The following is a 21734-nucleotide window of genomic DNA, read 5'->3' as shown; positions in this document are numbered from 1 at the left end:
CCAGGTTCAGGCATTTGTTCTTATGCAGATGCTCACCTATTAAACACTTTAGTTATGTTATTAAAATGGGTTTCTGTAAAAGCATGAAATAAATGCAAAATGGTCTGTAGAAAAGAAAACAGTTCTCCATAATCACCAAAACCTCCTTCCAGTAGAGAAGTATGGTGAAGGGAGCATATGCTTTGGGGCTGCTGAGCAAGCAAGGAATAAGTTAAGTAAAAAAAAAAAAAATTCCATTTTCTCACTTAGTATTTATCACAAGAAGAAGGAAAATTACAAAATCCTGTCTGTAATCCAAATTATGTGGGTAAATAACAAGATTCAGTATACAGAATTTACACAGTAATAGCTGTCACCACCTTAGTTATGGAGTGCTTTTATTTACAAGAGAAAGTGACTAAAGATAAATGTTACATTTTGATATTCTTTTCTTTTTCCTACCCATAGGGTAATAGGTCCACTGTACTTTCGAGTGCATTTAAAAACACACATCTAAGTTAACACATTTTCTCTAATAATAAAAATGCAATTTACAGTACAAACATATATAAACAATGCAACAGAGACCTTGTTACAAAAGCTGCAGCAGACTGTTTAGCATTACCAGGCCACAAAGTAAAACTGCTGACGTAAACTACTCAAACCACTTCCAGTAAAATCGTCAGATCTCAGTTTCACATATGCAAGCAAGGGCAAGCCAACAAATAGATGTAATTTATTGGCAGTAGTTAACTCCCTTCCTATGACGTCCATGATATGGCAGTTGGCCAGAATTTCTTTAGGAGGAGCAACATTTCATTTACTGTCTTAGTCTTTCTGTTCCTTTTAAACAGATCTAGGGCTCACCATGTACTAAAAACACAGCCAGCAGAAGAGCTAAACAGATAAATAATGAGGAGAAAATCTACGTCAAGACATACATCAACAGACACATAAGGGATGTGTTTACGTCAGGTAACAAGACAAGCATCAACAGATACATGAGGGACGTGTTTTTTCACAATAAAACTAGGTCAGATGCCAAGTTTGTTTTCATTAGCGGCTGAAAAATACCCATAGGGGAATCACATTGTGAAAACTAGAAAAAGAAGTAAAAGGCACAAATGGGCTACAGCTGTTTTCTCATTTGATTCTGCTTTAGAAACAGCTGATTTGGCAGCGTTCACAGTAAACACCCTCTGACCAAATTTAAAACATTTTCTAAAACCCCTCTCAGTCCTTGTTGATCCATCATTTTATTACTTGGCCTTGATGGAGACCTTTAAGCACACAAGTTCATAGGGCTGGTCTGGGATGGATGAAAGTGCAGCTATTTTGCCCACCCTGTCGTAGCTTCTCCATTAATGTAGGCAAAGCCAGGAAAGTGTTGCGCATGCTCATATTCAGAGTTCCTACGTGGTGCCAATGGCGAATACATGTCCCCTGTTGAGGCATAACGTGATGAGTGCATAGGAGGGCTGGAATAGCAGCTGTTGGCTGGGGGTACATCTGACCAGCGGGGGGTTACTGGGGTTGGGTGCAGCCGAGGTGAACCACCCATCAGACATGGCTCCATGCGCGACATCTGGCTATTCAGTGGGTACTGTAAAACAGAGGGAAAATTACAATCAGGGCATGTGAAGCAAAACATACAGCACACAACTCTTTTCATATCTTAAATCCTATTTGTTAGCTTTAATCATACATTTTCCACATCTAATACTGACATCCAATAACTGAGCTGACTTTCTGCAAGAAAATTAGAAAAATATGGATTGTTGTGCCAATTAAGTTGTGCCAAGCAACATAATTGTTGCAAAGCTATTTTATAGACTGAGCTACAAAATACTTCCTGTTAGTAATGGGGAAAAAGTGCCGGAACTCCCCTTATTCACATGATGGCTAGTGTATGATTAGTATTACATGTAAAGTATTACATTCTGAATTAACATATACTAGCACAACATTACTTGTCTTGTATTAGACTTGTTGAGAGAATTAAAACAGGTGAGCTTCACATAATGCCCCCTGGTTAATCCAGTTTATATACAGTCATTAAATGAATAAATGAATGAATATTAAAATTTATTCATATAGAGCACTATTGTCAAATTACAATCACAAACACGCTATTTGTCCAAAGGTTTAGGGTTACCCCTCCAAATTATTAAGTGTAGCCACAGATCTTTTCATCCAACTTCAGTGCCTGACCTCACCTTCCCACAGACACACTCCAAAAACAACTCCCCAGAGAAATAGAGGCTGTTATACCTGAAAAGAGGGACTATAGAATTCCCCACAAGTGTGTGTTTTCCATTAATTACTAATAACTAATGGCACAATATGTTGGCAAGAAGGTCCTGGGTTTGACTTCCAGGTGGAGAGGTACGGGTCGTTTCTGTGTGGAGTTTGCATGTTCTCCCCATTTCTGCCTGGGTTTCCTCTGAGAGCTACAGTTTTCTCTCACAATCCAAAGATATGTAAGTTGAATGAATTGGAGACAGTGACGGTGTTTGGTATTGAACTTGAACTGACGAATCATAACCTGTAACTACCTGTCCTGTTTCTGTGGGTTTGCTAAACACACAAAAGCATTCATTTTTTATTCATCATTATTATTTTCCGACTCCTTTAACCATGGCAGGGTCTAAGTGGGGCCAGATGGCATTCTTGAAACAATGGGCATAAAACAAACATGGCAAAACTCCTGTACACAGACAATGATCGAACTCATGTCCTTATGACCCATGTTGCTGTTTGGCATACACTCCACCAGAAGCACCCGTTGTTATTTGTGGTTATTATCTCTAGTATACAGCTGTGCTTGATATAAAATTTGAGAAGGCTTGAAAAGTATTTATTTTTTCAGTCCCATTAATGATTTTGTAAAATCACATATCAGTTTATGAAAGTTACTTTTAAACAAACCTTTGAGCACCACTTCTGGTAAAGCACATATAATATTGTTACAGAATGCCATTATTGTTATTATTATTTATGTAAAATTTATGCAGTTGAAATAAAAGAAGGTGGTTTGTAAAATGTAAAGGATTTATTAATCTTTGGTTACCAAGGGTAACTTAAGCAATCATAAACAAAAGTCAAACATGTCAACATGTGTGCCGATTAAAATTGTTTCTGGCTTCAACAAGAAAAAAAGCATAGTGTCCCATTTGTTTCATCTCAGTCACTTCCTTCCAGATTGAGACACTTAGACACTTGGACATTGTGCCCATTTTAAACACACGGAAGAAAAGTGACAGTAAAAATCTCTTTCCCCCTTCAAAATAGAAGCAGCTCACAGTCAAAACCATTATGAAGGACTACAGCACGGAAAAAGTAAGTCAGTCAGGGTCAGAGACCAAGATATGAGGCTTAGTGACCTCTTGTTCAAGCAGAGAAAAGAGGCCATTGAATAACAATATTTTAATAAAGCCGTTCTCAATCTGGGCTCACGCTGGCTGGCTGTGCACTCTGAAGCAGCTATTGAGTGCTGGGTGGAGGGGTGCTGAGTGGGGCGACTGTCAGAGATGTGACCAGGCCACCTTTTAGTGCCTGCATCCGCTTTTGGGAGAGCAATTTACCATCATCCGCACTGAGACATTGTTGATTACAGAATCAGGCTGGGTAAGAGAGCTCTTTACAGGAAATTATTGTCCACATTATTTTTGGCTTACAATATAAGATGCTACCAACTGAAAAGTGTCTTTATTATAAATAATTTTACCACTACCAGTCTCTCCTCAAAATGTAGTCATTAATTTATTATATCTTTCAGCACCGCTTCATCCTGGACAGGTGGGTCTGATTAATTGGACAAAAGGCAGGTAACACCCCGGACAGGTCACCAGTCCATCACAGGGAAGACAGACACACACACATTCACACACGGTCACACTTTTGGTAGCTCCAATTAGTCTGAATGAGTGTAATTAGCGACAAAAACAGTGGCAAACAAATGCTACGGTATTTATTTAATAAATTTTGTAATATACATTTGCTATGTATAAACTAATACATGAAGAAGAGCACTGATCATTTATGTGTTTGCCATGTACATATTTTAAAAACTAATGTTGAGAAGTGCATAAATTATTCACAGTTCCATTTATATTCACTTTTACTTATAATTGTTTGCTCAGTAACATTCCTGGAATAAAGAGCATATCGTAAATGAGCTTGGACTGAAATAACAGGGGGTTCAACCACAGGCTAAGCTTACTGCTCTGCATTACACAAGGCCCAGTGTTTCATATGCAAATAGCTTTAATGTGTCATTCACTATTCTTATTCATATTAGCATCTCTGTCTGAGTAACAAACCCTATAAACTACTATTAAGCACACAAGTCTGGAATACACTGCCTTTACCATTTCAATTAACAGGAATACACAACTATGCTCCAAGATGTTTATTGGACTACACAAAGTCTAAAGTGGCCAGATGTTAAGACACTGTCTTACTAACAGACTACATTCTCATTTTATTTGGCCACTAAGACATTTGCTGTCTCTCAGTCAATGAACTGACTGAGCCCTTGGCATGGTGAGGACTACTGACCTGTGCAGAGGAACGGTGGTATGAGGAGTAGTGCAGGGGGTTGGAGATGCCAGGTTCATGGGGTAGACTTGGGTACTGACTCTGAAGGGCAGGATGATGCTGGTTTGCATAGCTGCTGTAGTTGTAGCTGCCCGTATAACTAAACAAAAGGTCAGAAGAGAGTTAAAACTGTGAAAAATGAAGGTGTTAAAAATGTTTCTGTATTTCTGTATCTTCTGTAAGTTGCTTACCCATGCTCATCTCTGTGCGGGTAGACTGGCATTCTGTGTGCAGATGTGGCAGGATGCACTGGGGCACTACTACGCATACAGGACAACTGGGATTCACCATCTGGGGGGCTTCCTCCTGATCTGGTCACTGTGTATGTAAGGGACCAGGTATATGACTGAACAGCTCCTGGTACAATACAAACACATACAGAAACATACCGTTTTTCTATGGGGATTGTATTACCTACATAAATAAACTACACTATGTGGACAAAAGTATACAGACTGTGGACTATGAGTTTGTTGGCCATTCAATTCTGAAACTATGAGCATTAACGCACCCCCTGCCCCAGTCTTCTGTGACTGTAACAGCCTCTACTCATCTGCAAGAGCTAGGGCAGTGATAGCTCAGTGGTTAAGGTACTGGACTAGTAATCAGAAGGTTGCCAGTTCAAGCCCCACCACTACCAAGTTGCCACTGTTGGGCCCCTGAGCAAGGCCCTTAACACTCAATTACTTAAAATCATGTTCAGTCATAACTGTAAGTCTGCTAAATGCTGAAAATGTAAATGTAAGAGCTTTGCACAAGATTTTGTGTGTCTGTGAGAATTTGTACCCATTTAATCAAATTAGCATTTTAAGGTACAGCAAAACGTTGCTTGCAATCAACGTTCCGATTAATCCAAAAGGTGTTGAAGGCTCTGTGTCACTGTTCCTCCACACCAAACTCATCCAATTATGTCTTTGTACATGAGGGAACTTTAATGTGGGAACAAAGTTGGTAGCTTAAAACTGCAAATTTTGCACACCTGTTAGTGTGGCTGAAACACATATTTAAGGCTGGTGTCTATATATTTTTGGCTATAGTGCGTTTTAAAAAACAGTAATTTATTAAACTCCTTTTTACCTGAAGTGACAGATACACTAGTGTTTTCTGGAGAATGCACTGAAGCAGGGGAACTGGTGGCTGGTACTCCTACTGAGGGCACAGACTTAGCAGGAGAGTACGGTTCAAGAGGCATGGAGGTGGGTGTGCTTTCAGTCAGCATTATGTCCTCACTACTGTCCGCTGTGGAAGAAGAAAACAAGTCCAGATAACTCAGTACCTAACAAAGCAAGGTTAAACTATCTCAGTCTAATACAACTTGTATTTAGACTACTTTATACTTTATAAGAACCCTAAAAGCACATAAATTGTACCCTAAAACATATATGAAGACTCAGCAGTCCACAACAACTTCAAGTTTGTGTCAAGAAACAATCACAGCAGGCAGAATTATGTACTTTGCACAAAATAATTTCCTTAGCAAACACACTATTAAAAAAAGTCTAGTGTGACTTTAGGTATAGTGTGACATTAGGTATAGTGTGACTTTAATATTTTGTAACTATTTGGTTATGAAGTGGTTATTGGTAGGTAGATTATACACTATACTGTGTATAGATGAATAAATAGCCTAACCATTGGGAGGTGCACTTGTCAGTACGCACTCAGTGCTGGTCCCAAGCCCGGATAAAAATAGGGTTAAAGGAAAGGACCCGGACCGCCACGCCTGGGGGTCGAACCCAGGACCTTCTTGCTGTGAGGCAACAGTGCTACCCACCAAGCCACCGTGCCACCCGGGTTAAAAAATCATGTGGAAAAAATAAATATAGATGAATAAATAAAACATTTAGACTAAGAAGACTGCACTTTAAACAACCAACATCTAAGGATTACTAGTAATTATAAAATATTATGATTTAGTTATTTTTAAATGATATTTTTTTGCACCTTTTGCTTTAAATATTAATGAATAAAGTAATTTAATTTTTGATTAACTTAAAACTAACTAACCCTAGCTTTTTTGCCATATTTTATTCTATTTATGTTCTTTACAAAAACTGTCCACAGACAGGACCATCAACTTACTTGTTGTCCCCTCTCCTTTCATGGCTCTCATCAGCTCATTGGCTCTCTCCTGGCAGTGTAGAGATTCCAGCAGGTACAGCACATAGTCATCAAACATCAGGTGAATTAGGTGAAATGAGCCTGCTCATACACAATATAGAACACATTTTTGTTTGCAGGTTAAACATTTTGCATATATTGTATACACACATTTAGTGCATATTATATATCATATTCTAGGTAAGCATTTTGCCCAGACCTGGTTAGCATGTTACATGGAACTTACTCCATAGTTGCACCATGATTATCGCACATATATGACTCACCAAAGCTGGGGGCGCTGTGCAGTGTCATGTCCCTGATCACTCTCGTTCCAAAACATGACCACATTAGCAGGAACTGCTGAGCGACCTTCTTTAAAGATCCAGGTCTCTTCCCTGCCACCTAAAATAAATATTAACATGAGAAAAGCCTGGGGAATGGTTGTGGGGGCCTTAACCTTTGGGTCTACGCTGTGGTCAAACCCCACAGGAACAAAAAACATGTCAACAAGTCAACTGTTTGATTTTCCCCTGGGGACACACCCTCCCATTCAACTATTGTCTGATAGCTAGAGGACGTTCCCAAGGCGACCAAAATTTTACAACCCTATATTAGCAGTATAATGGCTGAAAACAGGGGCCATGAAGACATCATTAAGTTGGGAAATTGCGCGGCTATAATAGAATTGGAATTTAGATTGATGGTTCACATATCGGGGGCATTGAAAAGGCTGAATGCCTGTAACATGGGTACCTTTGTAATAACAAGTGCATGTATACAGTTATCCGTTGGTTAAACTGACACATTGGAACCCAGTGAAGTCAACTGTGCTTTCAACCAAACACCAAGAAATAACAAGATAGATTTAAAAAGGCTTAACGTGCTGCTAATGTCATTAAACAATTAATAGTCCTTACAAGGTAACGGAATGGAAGTAATGCTATCACTTCCGCTTGAAAAATGTGTTTAAACTAAAATTCACATTTTGCAGTGATTACTGACTGACTAACTTATAGATCACTTAAGTTTATGTAAACCCTGTAATCATGTAACCAAATAGTCTTTCAATGTGAACCCACTCATTGGTGTAAACTTAAAGACAGAAATAAACCAAGAGAAAATAAAACCTTTAAAACAATTGTTTCTGTTTTTCTTTTATAAAATGATTGTATATGCAAGAATACATACACTGTTTGGCCAAAAACATGCATACCCCACTTTTAATGATTAAGTTCAGTTGTTTTAGCCACAACCACTGCTAAAATATTTGCTTCCAACTTTGCAGAAACAGTTTGGGTAAGCATCTTTTTTGTTCTAGCATAACTGTGACTCTGTAAGTGTAAGTTTTCTGTGAAGTAAATCCACTGGCCTGCACAGAGCCCTGACCTCAATCCCACTGAACACCATTAAAAAAAACTTAAACATTAAGTACGAGCCTGATCTTCTCATCCAACGTTAATACCTGACCTCAAAAGTGCTCTGTCTACTAAATGGGCACATAGTTCTACAGACATCCTTTAAATGTTGTGGAAAGTTTTCCCAGAAGAGCAGAGGCTATCAGAGCTGCAAAGGAGTGTGAGGCAACTCCATAAAAATATCAGCAAGCTCATAGTTAAGTCTCCACATACCTTTGGCCATATAGTAAAACTTAAGCAAAGGTTTAGTATAATAAATAAATAATGTCATTTTTGTGTACTGTTCATAAAAATAAAAATAAATGCTACACTAACCTTAACTACACATCTGTCCACCATAGAGTCCAGCCACTCAATGTATGCTTCAATGGGAGATTGATCCTCCAGCAACCGGTCAAACTCCTGATACACTAAATGAGAGAAAAAAAGACGAGAGAGAGAGAACAAAAATAAGAAAAGGTCACATAAATTGTTCTGGACTTCTCGAGTGATTTTAATTGTCAGTGATTCATTATGGCATCAAAAACATCAGATGTATTTACTTTCTTTAAAATTCAACTTTGAAATTTCTAAAAACTCAAAACACTAAGAAGTTTTGATATTCATTCATATAATTAAAGTGAATTAATTTAAACCGGGAGGCATGAAAATACAGACTCATGTAATACTCCAAGTACCCCAATGCTATATATTAAAAGTAAAGAGTCATGCATTGACAACACCCAATCTATGAACTCTGACCTTATTAGCCATTTGAGGCTAGCCACTGAAATGCTCACTGGGTGTTAAAGCATTAGGGGAAAGTTGGTTAACCTCTCAGCAGCCATAATTAAAGGCTGTCTTTCATGAGCGTGGGAATGATTCAGCTCTGGGTACGAGCTGCGGACTGACATCAGACTTGAGTCAAACATCAAATGTACTGGCAGTGAACAACTAGTAGTAAATGTAACACTTATTGTTACTAATGGATTACGTTAAATTTAACAAATAATGTACTATAAAGCACTTTAAAAATGGGTCGTCCACATTAATTGAGTGGTACTTAAGTCAAACTTACTTTGAAACAAAAACATTATGACAAAAGAAGCCTTAACTAAGTCTTGATTTTATAACAGTTACATTACTCCTAAAATGGTCTATTCATTTGTAAACTATTTTTGACCACTAAAATGAGTTATACATGATTTATACATCTACACTTACACTTATAGGACTTTTAAATATGAATGCAATACTAGTTTGAAATTACCCAATATTTTTTTAGTATCCTATAAAATCAAGCCACTGTAGCTGACACTTTAATGGATACATTAACTTGAATTAAATAGTATTAAAGCCTTAATTTTTAATCAAACAATTTATTTCATATTAGCCACGTCTCAAATAATAATGATTAGCAAAGATAAGTACAATTAGGCAATTCTATACATATTTTAGCTGGAATTTTAGGGACCTTGTCATACTTAAATAATTTAAACATAAGATGTAATAAGCTTTATGATGTAGATTTCCCTCTGAACTGGCTTCTGAATTGTAATGAATAATGTCTACTCAGAACTATTCCACATAACCATGACTATATTCATTTATTATTCTACATTGTACTTTTCTGAAAGCAAATAATTTCACCCCAGTGTGTTAAAATAATTACTTACATTCGATAATTAGTCTTCTCTGGTCCTCCCGTGATTCCTCCATCGTGTAAAGTGTCTGTTTAGTGATGCTGTTAAGATCTACATTTCTCCAGTCCTCCAGCATCTGAAAGGTGATGTCGGCACTGTGGATCACCGTCCGGGAGGCCTACAGTGAGCAAACACACTGTTCATAATGTACGTATAAAAATTCAAAAAACTAAAAAAGAAACCTAGAAACATTTAGGGCAAAAGCAAGTGAATCTAATCTTACCTGACAAAGATGATTTAAGGATGTTTGCCGTTTGAGTATTTGAGAGAATCTTCGTGACACTAAGAAAATACAATTTGAGAATTTGTTTTACACAGTGTTTAGGAACCAACAATAAAGATGCTAAATTAATTTTCCCAGGACTCACGCTCAAACTTGATATTGCGCAGGTTCTCTGGTAAATCATGTAGTGCTACCTTTAGCCACTCGTCCAGCTGCTTAGCAAATTTCCTGATCACTTGAGTCAGGCTACCAAAAAAAGAAAGTATTCGTACATTTATTTCTTCTTTTTACAGCCAACCTGAAATCATTTTGTTGACTTTTCATTTGTGATGGACAAATGGTGAAATAGTAATAATCTAGTAAAATTACAGTAACTAGCAGCAGACACTCACCTGTCAGGCAGAGCCTGCAGGACTGTAGGCATCAGAACTCCTGAGATGGCTTTGTACAGGATGGAATCACACACACCTACAATGTTTACTACAGTAGATGAACTTAACACAGGCAGCATGTGTGGGGGCATGCCTTGCCAAAAGTGCAACAGGAAGCTTTGGACCTACACACACACACACACACACACACACACACACACACACACACACATCAGGAGAGTTATGAATACATAATCCACACTGTGGGAGCACATCTTAAACAATTAAGGGTTGAGGGGACCTGTAACAAAACCCCATAGGTGTTCTATAATCCAGAAGGATTCAGTTTACCAATGAAACTGACCCATAAGGTTATAGTTATGTAACAACATTGGTAGTGTTCGTAGAAAAAGGTTATAGTGCAAGGCTAATTATTTGATAAAACAATGCATGCAATTAACATAATTTTTACTACAGTTGTGATTTACCTGGCTGCTGCATGGTTTATTTTGACACTTTACACTTTTTATTTAATAATTTTTTAATTAAATGTAGGGAAAATTAAAATGCTTCAGAAGCCAAAGCTAAGTTAAAACTCTTTAGCTGTATTAAATCTAACAATGGAAAATCCTTACAATTTGATAGGATTTAAAGAATGATTTTAAGCTTGTTTGAAGAACCTGGAAGACACATACCTCATCAAAATTGGCACGGATTACCGTGTCCAGTATTCTCTGGCAGTGAGTCCTGTACATCATGATAAATGTTGAAACCTGGAAAATAAAAAAGAAGATTTCAATAGAAGGCTAACAGTTTTAAATTATTTAACCAAACAGAGCCTTGTCCTGTGGTGTGTCCTTAGAAAACTATGGACAAGACACTTGTTCAATTTAGCTAATCAATTCAAAATTCAATTCTGTTCCCAGGAGAATTTGCATACAGCACCCAAAATGTTTTCTAAACACAGGCCTCATATAGCACAAGCACAAACTTTATAATATGACCTAAATATGCTTATACACTTTGCGCCTTGAAATGTAAAAGCAGTCATTGTAATGGTATATAAGTTAACAGAACAGTAGAGTTGTATATGTTTTTCATTCATTTATTGATTTTGTATTTCATTTCATGGTTTACCACTGCTTTATTCTGGTCAGGGTCACAATGGGTCCAGTTTCACTGGAAACACTTGGTGCAATGCAGTAACACTTCCTGACAGGATGCCAATCCATCGCAGGGCCTTGGCCAACCCCCCGCTTAGACATAGCATATCATGTCTGTATGTAGACACTTAACCGGCTAACAGCACTACTGGATCAAAATAAGCATTAGCTGGCTAGCGTGATTGACCACTGCACCAACTAAGCATCTTATTACGACTATTACTAGAATTACTTATTTACTAAAACTAAAAACATCCTAGTAAACTTTTACATTATTTCATTTAATTAAGCTTGTAAACCAGCTTAAATGACTTCAGTAAAAAGAATACATTTTAAAAAAACAAATTGTTTTTAACATTTTTCCCATTTTGTGCAAACATTGACAACATATCTAAGTGGAGCCACCTTTTTTTACAGAATGAGAGAACTCAAAAAAAGACTGACTAAAAATCATAGACCATCCCCCTTTAAACATTGTTTCTAAATGTTTTCATGAATTTATCACTACGCATATCAATGTAAAGTTATCTTTTATTCTGCCATTCTAAAGGTTATAACATTATAAATAAAGCACAAAACAAATGCCACATAAAACTCTTCATTCAGTAATGCTAGCCACAAATGTTAGCCAAATGAAGTGTATAAAAAGTGCCTTTGGAAATCAGCAGCCCATAAAGCATTTAAAATTACAGCTGGCTTTTGAAAGCAGGACAGCGAGAGCCTGTATTTTGTTGTGTGTGAGATCTTATTATCTACTTGAAAGATTAAGAGTTCGTTTGGACCAGGCATGTAAATCCTCTCTGTTGCTGTTTAAATCTAGACCCAGGAAAGGTGCAGGGGGCAGATGAAAGGGGCTGAGAAAAGAGGGGGCAGGGTGGCAGGCTGAAGGAAAGTCATTGCTTTTTAGAGCTTTATTTACCTTCTCCTCTGGCAGATTGGCAGGCAGATTTAGGTCTTTGACATTTGGAAAGTCCGGCAGCAGAGTGCCCAGTTTGGAGCGGGGTGAATACGCCACAGTCTGCTTTGTAACCTCTTTCTTGCCTGTTCCGTTTACCCAGGCGGCACCCTTAATAGAGTACATCACATCGTAGTATTGTGAGGTCTCCTTTACTGCTAAGCCATAGTAGTGGTACCTAAGTGAATGGAAGAAACAGTTAAAATTGGGTGTTTTAAAACCAATTCAACTTTGTAGAAAAATTTAGATGCCTTTATATTAATACAAATGTTTCGTAGTTTTGATTTTATTCGAGATTCTGACACTGCTCTGGATTAATAAAGTACAATGAAGGAATTTGCATTTATTTTTAATTTTTAAACTGTATTTATTTAAAGACAGCACATAGAATTAGAAAAGAAAAGCTTGCTGGCTGCACACATTCCAAAAAAGCTGAGATAGGCATGTTTACAACTGTTGCATCACATTTCCTTTTAGCATTGTTTTGTCATTGTATGGGAACTGAAGAGCAGTTCAGCAGTCCAATAGTCTGAAGTTCTCTTATATATTCTGCTTTATAATGTGAAGAGAAACGGGCAGCCAGGCTGGTCTAGCACTTGCACCCTCTTACTATGAAGCCATGGTATTGAGCCACTGAGAATGTGGTTAATGTTTTTATACCCATTTATGAGAACATTAACTGCTTTATATAATTTGTATAACTTTTGTAACATTTCTAACAGAAACAGTGATTACACAACTTGAGAGAGATTTCTAGAGGAGAAAGTTCTAAGTAAGATGCATTGTTAGCATTGTCAAAAAAGTGTGAATACTTACTTTGATTGGCCCCTGGTTCCCAGTCGTCGTGTGGTTAACTGAGGAAACTGCTGTCTTATTATCTATATAGAGTAGAAGACCAAAAAGTGTTTACTGTTTTGTGTTTAACTTCTCTTTTAACCTAATTTTATTTTTAAACATGTCTTAGAATTTTAATTTAAAGCTTTAAGTCTCATCTTTGTATCCATGTTCATAAACCTAATTGCTTAATTGCCATAAGTCTGCAGTCAGGCCAATTGGAGCTACTAAAATTTGCCCTAAGTGTGTGTGAATGTGTGTATTTGCGCGCATGTGTGTGTTTGCCTCGTGATGTACTGGAGATCTGTCTGGGGTGTTTCCATTGGGCCTTTCGCCCAATGAATTATACCCACCGCGACCCTGACCAGGATAAAGCAATGGTAAAACAGACAATGAATGAAAACAGCTTAAACATCTCTATCTGTTTAATTTACAGTTTAAATGGAAAATTAGTGGAACTTTAGTCATTTATGAAAGATGTTCTCAGTTGGACCAGTGATGTTCCTGCCAGCTGTCACATTCACAACATCCAGCTCTTCTTTGCATCTTTTTTTTCTTTTCTTATGTCTTTTTCTGTTCTGTTTTTGTCCATAAGATTGGCTCCTTGGTCCAGCTCCCGGTGCAGAACCTTTAGCAAACAGTGGAGCTCTCCATTGTGTGGGATGAAAAAAGGGGCCAAGCTGTGAAGTTTCTGTCAGACTCGGCTTGATAAATGAGCAGACAGGGAGGCAGCCCCAACTCTCTCTCACTTTTTTGTCCAGAATCAATGAAGCCTTCCTAAAGGACACCCCACGCTGCTCCAGCCACTGATCTAACATTCCGCAACATCTCGCCCTTCCAAATTTTCTTTAATTACACATTAATCCTGGCCCCCTCTCTTTTTCAATATCCTTTGGACAGGAGCTGGGGTATGGGGCAGGGATGTCAGGTGGTGCAGACGTGAAGAGGTGCTTAGAGGGGTTGTGGGAACAAGTGGAAGCATGTCTGTAGTTTTAAATGGTCTAACTAACAGCTTACAAATGTTCACTGGCAGTGTCTTTCTTTCGTGTTCAGCAAACTTCCACTTTTACTAAGTATTCTGTTAAACATCAACTACTTATTCTGATAAATCGGTCATATGTTTTCTGTTATTCTCTAAACAGTAGCTTGGTATTTAAGGTTCTGTAGTGACTAGCCATTTTCCACCCAACGTTATTATTAAGTTCAGGTGTTTCAGCCCGAACCACTGCTAACAGGTGTATAAAATCAATTATATGAAATAGATTATAACCCTTAACCCTAAACACATAGACTTATGTGTTTACATTAACACCTAAATGCAATTTTGAAAAATCAATCCACCTGCTGTCATGTTGTTGAGAGTTATGACAGTACTACCAACTCACACGTGAACTGTAAAATCTAAGAGTGCCAGTGGAAGCTCAGCAAATACTAGACTAGTGATCAGAAGTTTACTGGTTTAAGTACCGTCACTGCCAAGTTGTCACTGCTGAGCCCCTCAGCAAGACCCTTTACCCATAATTGTAACATAAATTTAGCAGTAAAATTCCCATCTCCATACTAACATTAACAACTGATTGAGACTTGAAAGCTTACCTTCCCAAAGCTGGCAGCATTGACAGGCTGAGTGTCATGTTTCTCACTGAAGTCAAGATAGTGCATGTAAAGTGCACTGCGAGGGATACAAACCCCCTCCGCAATTTCGTAGTTCTCCTCCAGCCTGCCAAAAACACATTATTAGCACACAGGTTAGATGATTTGGGATTTTTTTTATCTGTATTTAGTTGTAAATAATACAAAACAGTACAAAGGGTCTTTTTTATATATATTGTGCTTCATAATGCAAATGGGAGACAAGTCTGGACTGCAGGCAGGCTTGTCTAGCACCTGCACTCTCTTGCTATAAAGCCACACTTTTAACATGTAGAATTAAATATCACTGATTTATTTGCACCTACCTACATGGAATTGGGTTTGTGAGTTTGTGAGCATTTTTGTTTATGAGTAATTGCATTTTAAATGCTTTAAAAACACAACTAGGATGTTACTGAAGATAGTTGAATATAGTGAAGGAACTGTATACTCACCACTGTAACGTTGCAGGAGTTGAATGAGATTTAGATGCCCGGTTGTTTTCTTTCTCTTCATCTTTATTAGATAATAAAAACAAAGTTTTTAAAGGATTAAAATATGATCATTTACAAACATCTCACTCATTTTTGCAAAAGCATAACCTAACTTAAACTGGTTAAACTTCACTTCTGCAATACAAAATCTGCACTAAATGTAATGGATCAATGTTGACTGCTTTAAACAATAACAGGAGACCAGGGATGGATCAAAAAGGATAGGAAACACAAAATAGAATAGTCAAAATAACAATATTTACCACAGACATCTAGAGGTTACAGTTTTGGTCAAATTAATATTTATATACATTATCAAATATATAATTTTACTAATTAGAATAAGGGGCAGAATAGTGGCATGGCAGATGGCGCAAAACACCTGGTTTCCAGGTTTGGCATGTTCTTTAGATGCTTATATGGGCCTTCATGAGACATCTGTTTTCTCACACTTTATAAATGCATGGTACTAGGTGGATACTAGATGTCAGTGAGTAGAAAAATGGGACATAATGTTAAAAGGCTTTAAGTTTAAAGTTAAAATGTTAAAATGCAATGAAAAGACTGATGAAAAAAACTAATGATAAGAAATATTTTGTTTGGAAATTCAGCAATTACTTAAAGAACTTGACACTATACATAGCACATTATACTGACATTTAAAATTATTAGTCAATCATCTGTGTTATATTGATGTGTAATTGCAGAGTGAATTGTTGAGAAAAAAACATGGTTTCTTTATGTTAATTGTTAGAAGCCTAATTAAGACATATTAATTTTATTAATTTTTTCATAAAGGCATTTCCTTTTGTTGCTTAAACAAACATTAACTTATACATGTTTAGCCATATTTGTTGTTAATATTATTTCTGATTTCTTAATGCAGCACTTTATATATTAATAATGTAACAAATTTTGACTAATGCAATAAACAATGCTTTTTAAGGGAACCTTAATGTAAATAAGGTTACCATTAATCTACTAAAATATTTACTACATTTGAGAAATATATTCTGGTACCTTTTGTTTCATTTTTCTGATAATGTCCCTGCCCCTTGGTGGCTAAAACACCTGTGGTTAATGGCAATTCATACAGTGTCAGGCAATCTAAAACCTACCTTAATGTTCCATCATTAAAATGTTTATCATTATTATAGAATTAACATGACTTACTTTCATCATTGGACATGTTCCCGAGGGATGAGTGGCTGGAATAGCGCTTGATCTCACTTTCATTCTGGCATCTTTCAATCCAGCTTTCTGCAAATATACACAGTGAGAATTTTATGTACACTTTCAGAATTTGCTTTCTTTGAAATATATTTTTCTATTTATTCATGTTTGGGTTTTTTTGTGCCACTGGCTTCCACACAACACCCAAAGTTTAAAAGATTAATCCCTATGCTTTTTTCATACCTTTCTCCTGTTATTCCCCCACATCATATTTTTGTTGATTGTTGCCAGTGAGTAAAATGTTTAGATTATCAGACCACAGCAGTTGGTTTAACTAGATGCTGTTTTGTGTATTCAAATGTAATGTTGACTTTATTGTTAATGTTGCAGATAAGTCAGTTGTTCTGCTCTACCACGCAGGTCATGTTCACTTGACGTTTATTAAATAAAGACAAACAGAAAAATCCTCATTATAGTGTGACACCAGTAAAACGAGTGAAGATTCATAAGTAAGTAATCTAGAACAAACTGACCAAAAATGATCAATTTGCATCACTATTTCTTGATTCACATATTTTTTGAGCACATCAGCAAACTAGAGATTGGAACTTGGTCATTTAAACATGTCTCTATATAAATATTAACATATTATTGTATATATGGACACAAATTTGTAGTAACATGGCTTACTTTCATCATTGGACATGTTCCCGAGGGATGTGTGGTTGGAGTAGCGTTTACTCTCACTTTCGTTTAGACATCTTTCAATCCAGCTTTCTGCAAAAGAAAAAAAATAAATAAATAAATATATTAAATACCACTACATTGACCAGTTAACTAAAACATGTGTTCAGTTTTTATTTTTACATGAAAAAACACTTTTTTTTATTGTAAACACAGTTGAGAACAGCTACAGGGGCGATAGGTTTATATAAATGATAAGTTCATGATTCATAAAAAGTACTGTTATGTTTTATTAAACATTCGTATATTATTGCTATATAAGTATATGGGAAATATCTGATATATAAATGTATAATTACAAAAATATTTTGTTCCTAAGTATCATTTTAGAACAAGAACATGGTGTAATATCTCATGTACAGGATATTTACAACGCATGTTTCACTAAAACATAAGCATTTTTGAAACTTCTTAAAAATAAAACAAACATATTGATTTGAAATATAAATTAATTTATTTTGGTATAGAACGCTATTTATAGACAAGTATAAATTCCTAGCAGCTTACAACTAACTTAGCTTTTTTTTTGTGTTAAAATCCCCCCAAAAATTTTCTTAACAAAAATAAGTAATTAAATAAAATAAATAAACAGCAGAACTGTGGCACCAGTGACAGTGGTTATTTCCAAAAGAATTACACAGTGCACAATATTGCAACAAAGTGCAAGCTATATTGTTTTTATTTGTTTTAATCATTAAAGTATAATAGCCCATATGTTATATGTAAACTGATGTTACACAGTGTCACTATAAAATATAGCAAAACAACAACACTACTGGCATTTTTATTATTAGTTAGATATTTATCTCAGAAATGAGGGAAAACAACTGATCTTGGTAAATTAATATTTATGAGTGGCTATTTAAAATGTGGCAGAGTAAAAGATTGTAGGGATAAGTGAGTCTAAAATGGCACAGCTTATATTTTCAAGTTTTCAAGTTTTTTTACATATTTACATATTTTCTGGCAGCCTACAAAAATGTATTAAAGCACTTTGAGACACCAGTAACTAATCAGGACAAAATGTTAGTATAGATGTAGTTTTGGAATGTATCTAATATCATTGATGTGCTTTATAAAACCACATGTTCCAACCACTGAGTAATTTTTATTCTGAATACAACAGTCTGCATTAAAAAACCTTTAACACTGTGTGTGGTTGCAGAATGTTTCTATTGACTGTATATGACTGTAGTCCTATAATTCGGGCATTTATTTAATACTAGACATTAAAAAATTTCAAAATACGAAAATTACTATTGGAAAGCATGTATAAACACTAGACAAAATGTAGGCCTACTGCTAATGACATCCATGCGTTGGCATATCTCTAGAAAAATAAAACAATGTAAGTTTTTTGTATAATTATATTGTATGTATTGTTTTATGATGTGTTGATTTACATTTCGCCTCACTGAAAACGTTTAACGTCCAAACCGCAAACTAGGGCGCTAAAAAGCATCAAAATAGTTCGCCTTTAATAACACACCTATCTACACTTTAGTGTACACTGTAAAGAATGCTAGTAGGCTATCCGGCTTACACAGGATCCTGTTCCCGGCACGGGCCGTCACTACTATCACCATAGCAGCGGTTGCCAGGATGCCTGTTGTTAAGGACACCAGTTCCGATACATTAGAAAGGTTAAAGTCGGGGAGAAAAGTTCTGATTCATTTAAAACTGAATTATTTACATCATTTTCAAAATGAATAAGTGGAATTAGAGCGAGATGCATGATAAGAAAAGTCAAGAATACTGAGACTCCCAGTTAAGGTTTGTCAAAAAACGAGTGAGATGATCAAACATTTATTAAAGGTGGATTTTGAAAATGACTGCAAGTGTTAACATATATGCACTGTGCTCCTCACAGGCTGTTATACAGCAGGTCAGTAAAACTGATCAACAGATCACACAATCTCTGTCACGATCTGATCGAGACTATTGAAAGTGACAGCAATTAATTATTTGAGACAGAATCATCACATGTCATGTGCCTGTATAAATCATTTGTAATCGTGACATTTATTATAAATTTGTATCTGCAAAATCATGTTAGTACCTCCAGTCAGATGCTTTATTCCCAAAACAATTTGTGATCACGTTTTGTATCTGGACCTCAGTAATATTAGATTAAATGTAGTATTTAAATAATACTCTGAAAGTGGGATACATTTAACAGCAATTACAATTTAGTCTTTAATCGCAATGATGTGTGACAATTAATCGTCAGTTAAAATGTAATAATGGTTACAGATAGCAACAATACTATCTTTAGGTTTTTCACAATTATTAAGCTACAGCATCCCTTACATAAACAGCAGATCTTTTATGTGTCTTTATTCTCCCAGGGCATTTATTTATTTTTTTGTAATATATTGTACGTGTTTCACGAGTTTGTGTGAATTAAAAGTGAAATGTGTAAAAGTTATACACATTTTACACGTGAAAGTCACAGAAACTCGTGTTATTGGTCACACTGTTAATTGAGGCGTCTAAATTGTTATACATTTTTAATTGTATTGCTACTTTCTCAGCTTTTAGTAATTGTGATATAACTTTTAGAAATAATCAGGCTTAAGGCTTAAAAGTAAATCCTATAACTTTACCAAGATTTAATGTTTAGCTGCTTATTTACTCACTCATTTGGTTTTATTATTAGATACTAGGCTAATAATAATAATAATTTATAAGAAAGAATATTTGAGCTGAGCTGTTTTAATTGAAGGATTTGTTCAGTGCGCAGCTTGAGTGGCTCTAAATAATTGGATTAAATCCAATCTAAAGGCGAGACGGATCACTGATCATTTATTCTGCTTCACTGAAAATCATCAAGACTTTCACTGAAACTTATAGTGGCTTAGTCGTTTTAATAAAAAGTGGTAAATAACATTTAATTTGTATTTAATGTGATACAGGGTAATACTGGCATTTAAAGTCTAGTGTAAAATGAGTTAAATCTTGCTTTTATTTTGATTTAAGTGATTGTTGCAGTGAATGAGTGTTAAAGTCGGGTTTTGTCTCAGGCCCAGTGATGCACCTGTTTCAGACCTGCCGCTAAATGTTAACTAGACAGAGTTACAGCATCGCTTTAACTAATTATTTATTTCATATAATACATGCAAAGTATTTCCAGAGCTTGTTCAATTTAGTTTTTTTTATTATTGGAAATACTCTAAATCTTAAAAAGTAAGGCTGATCTTAAGTAACTCAAACACACCATCCTGCCCAAAAATTTAATCAGTTTTCAGGTGTAATTACATCTAGTAATACAATTTACATCTAATTACACTTTTCATAAATGGCTTCATAAAAAAGTTATTTGCAACATCTGCCAAAACTACATCTTCTGAACCATTAAAACAGCACATCAGCTTTTACTCTTTAGTATTTTAATTCCACGAGTTACCTTGATAAATCAACAGAAGAAATAAAATATTTAAAAACAGCTGGAGATTGAGGTAAAAAAATCCAAAACGAATGTTCCAGAACAACCCTGGTTCCCCAGAATCCCCAAAGCCAGCACAGCAAGAACCAACCTGTGGAATCCATATCAGGTTCCTCCAGCAGCCCACAATGCATCCTTTTCCCATCCACAGTTTCAGGGGCTCCTCAAAGAAAATGGCTTCACACAGGATTCCCCCCTCCACTCCTCAGCTCCTTCCGACTAACCAAGAGTTCTGCCTGCCACGAAGAGGCATACGAAGTGGCAGCTCCAGAGAGAAAGTAAAAGAGAAGATGGTGGTGGTGGCAGTGGTGGTGATGGAGGAGAGGTGGCGGGGGTGAAGGTTGGAGCAGTGGGGGGGTTTGTGGGGGTCAGAGACTCCAGAAATCCAGAGGGGGGAAAAGCCAGAGCCGTCAAAATGTTTGCTGATGTTTCATGGGAAAGGGGCTGATTTTATAGGAGCCCTGATGGGGGACATGTCATTGATAGGCTCGGCAGGCTGATGAATGGCTTCGAGTCAGATGGGGATGTGGCAAGGCTCACTGGAAGTCTTTTGTCGAGCTGTTTTGAATAAGAAAAGCTCCCTCACCAGTAAAAAAGAGGCTTAGATCTACGCAATCCCAGCACTGTGGCCCCTCCGTCTTCCATTATAGCATTTAATACGTTTTCATACCCCCTCCCAACACACACTGCCCCCACTGCCTCAGTTTTAAAGTTCTTCATCCAAGGGCCACTTTTTGGCAACTTTTAATGTCTGGCACTTTCTCTGTCTGCATAGATGACAAAGTCATAAAATTTATTTCTGGACAATTTCATGGAGGTCAAAATAACCTTTTTAGCACTTTACTACGAGTAAACTTAAACCCATCTTGTTCTTGTACAGGGTGAGGTGCAAAGTGAACTTTTAAAAAGTCAAATTTTAAAA

At 36.4% G+C, this 21734-nt stretch overlaps 1 protein-coding gene across 2 annotated transcripts; it reads right to left on the bottom strand.

Annotated features, from left to right (window-relative positions):
- Positions 1-360: 360 nt before the first annotated feature.
- rfx4 (regulatory factor X, 4) lies at positions 361-21164 on the bottom strand. 2 transcript variants are annotated; one of them, XM_063004221.1, is made up of 19 exons: positions 20904-21164; positions 17314-17400; positions 16624-16710; positions 15412-15472; positions 14921-15044; positions 13307-13368; positions 12455-12668; positions 11068-11145; positions 10394-10557; positions 10147-10247; positions 10002-10060; positions 9752-9896; positions 8412-8506; positions 6966-7083; positions 6661-6780; positions 5656-5817; positions 4770-4935; positions 4540-4678; positions 361-1582 (listed from the first exon to the last, which is right to left on the bottom strand). In XM_063004221.1, the coding sequence occupies exons 1-19, from the start codon at positions 20944-20946 to the stop codon at positions 1310-1312; spliced, it is 2298 nt and encodes a 765-aa protein (XP_062860291.1). In that variant the 5' UTR covers positions 20947-21164; the 3' UTR covers positions 361-1309. The 2 variants fall into 2 exon arrangements, with proteins under 2 accessions (XP_062860291.1, XP_062860292.1); XM_063004222.1 differs by having other exon boundaries at positions 4770-4896.
- Positions 21165-21734: the final 570 nt, after the last annotated feature.

Source organism: Trichomycterus rosablanca, chromosome 11 (genome assembly GCF_030014385.1).
Source record: "Trichomycterus rosablanca isolate fTriRos1 chromosome 11, fTriRos1.hap1, whole genome shotgun sequence".
Taxonomy (NCBI): Eukaryota; Metazoa; Chordata; class Actinopteri; order Siluriformes; family Trichomycteridae; genus Trichomycterus; species Trichomycterus rosablanca.
The sequence above is the reverse complement of the archived record's forward strand: the minus strand, read 5'-3'. Positions and strand labels throughout refer to the sequence as shown.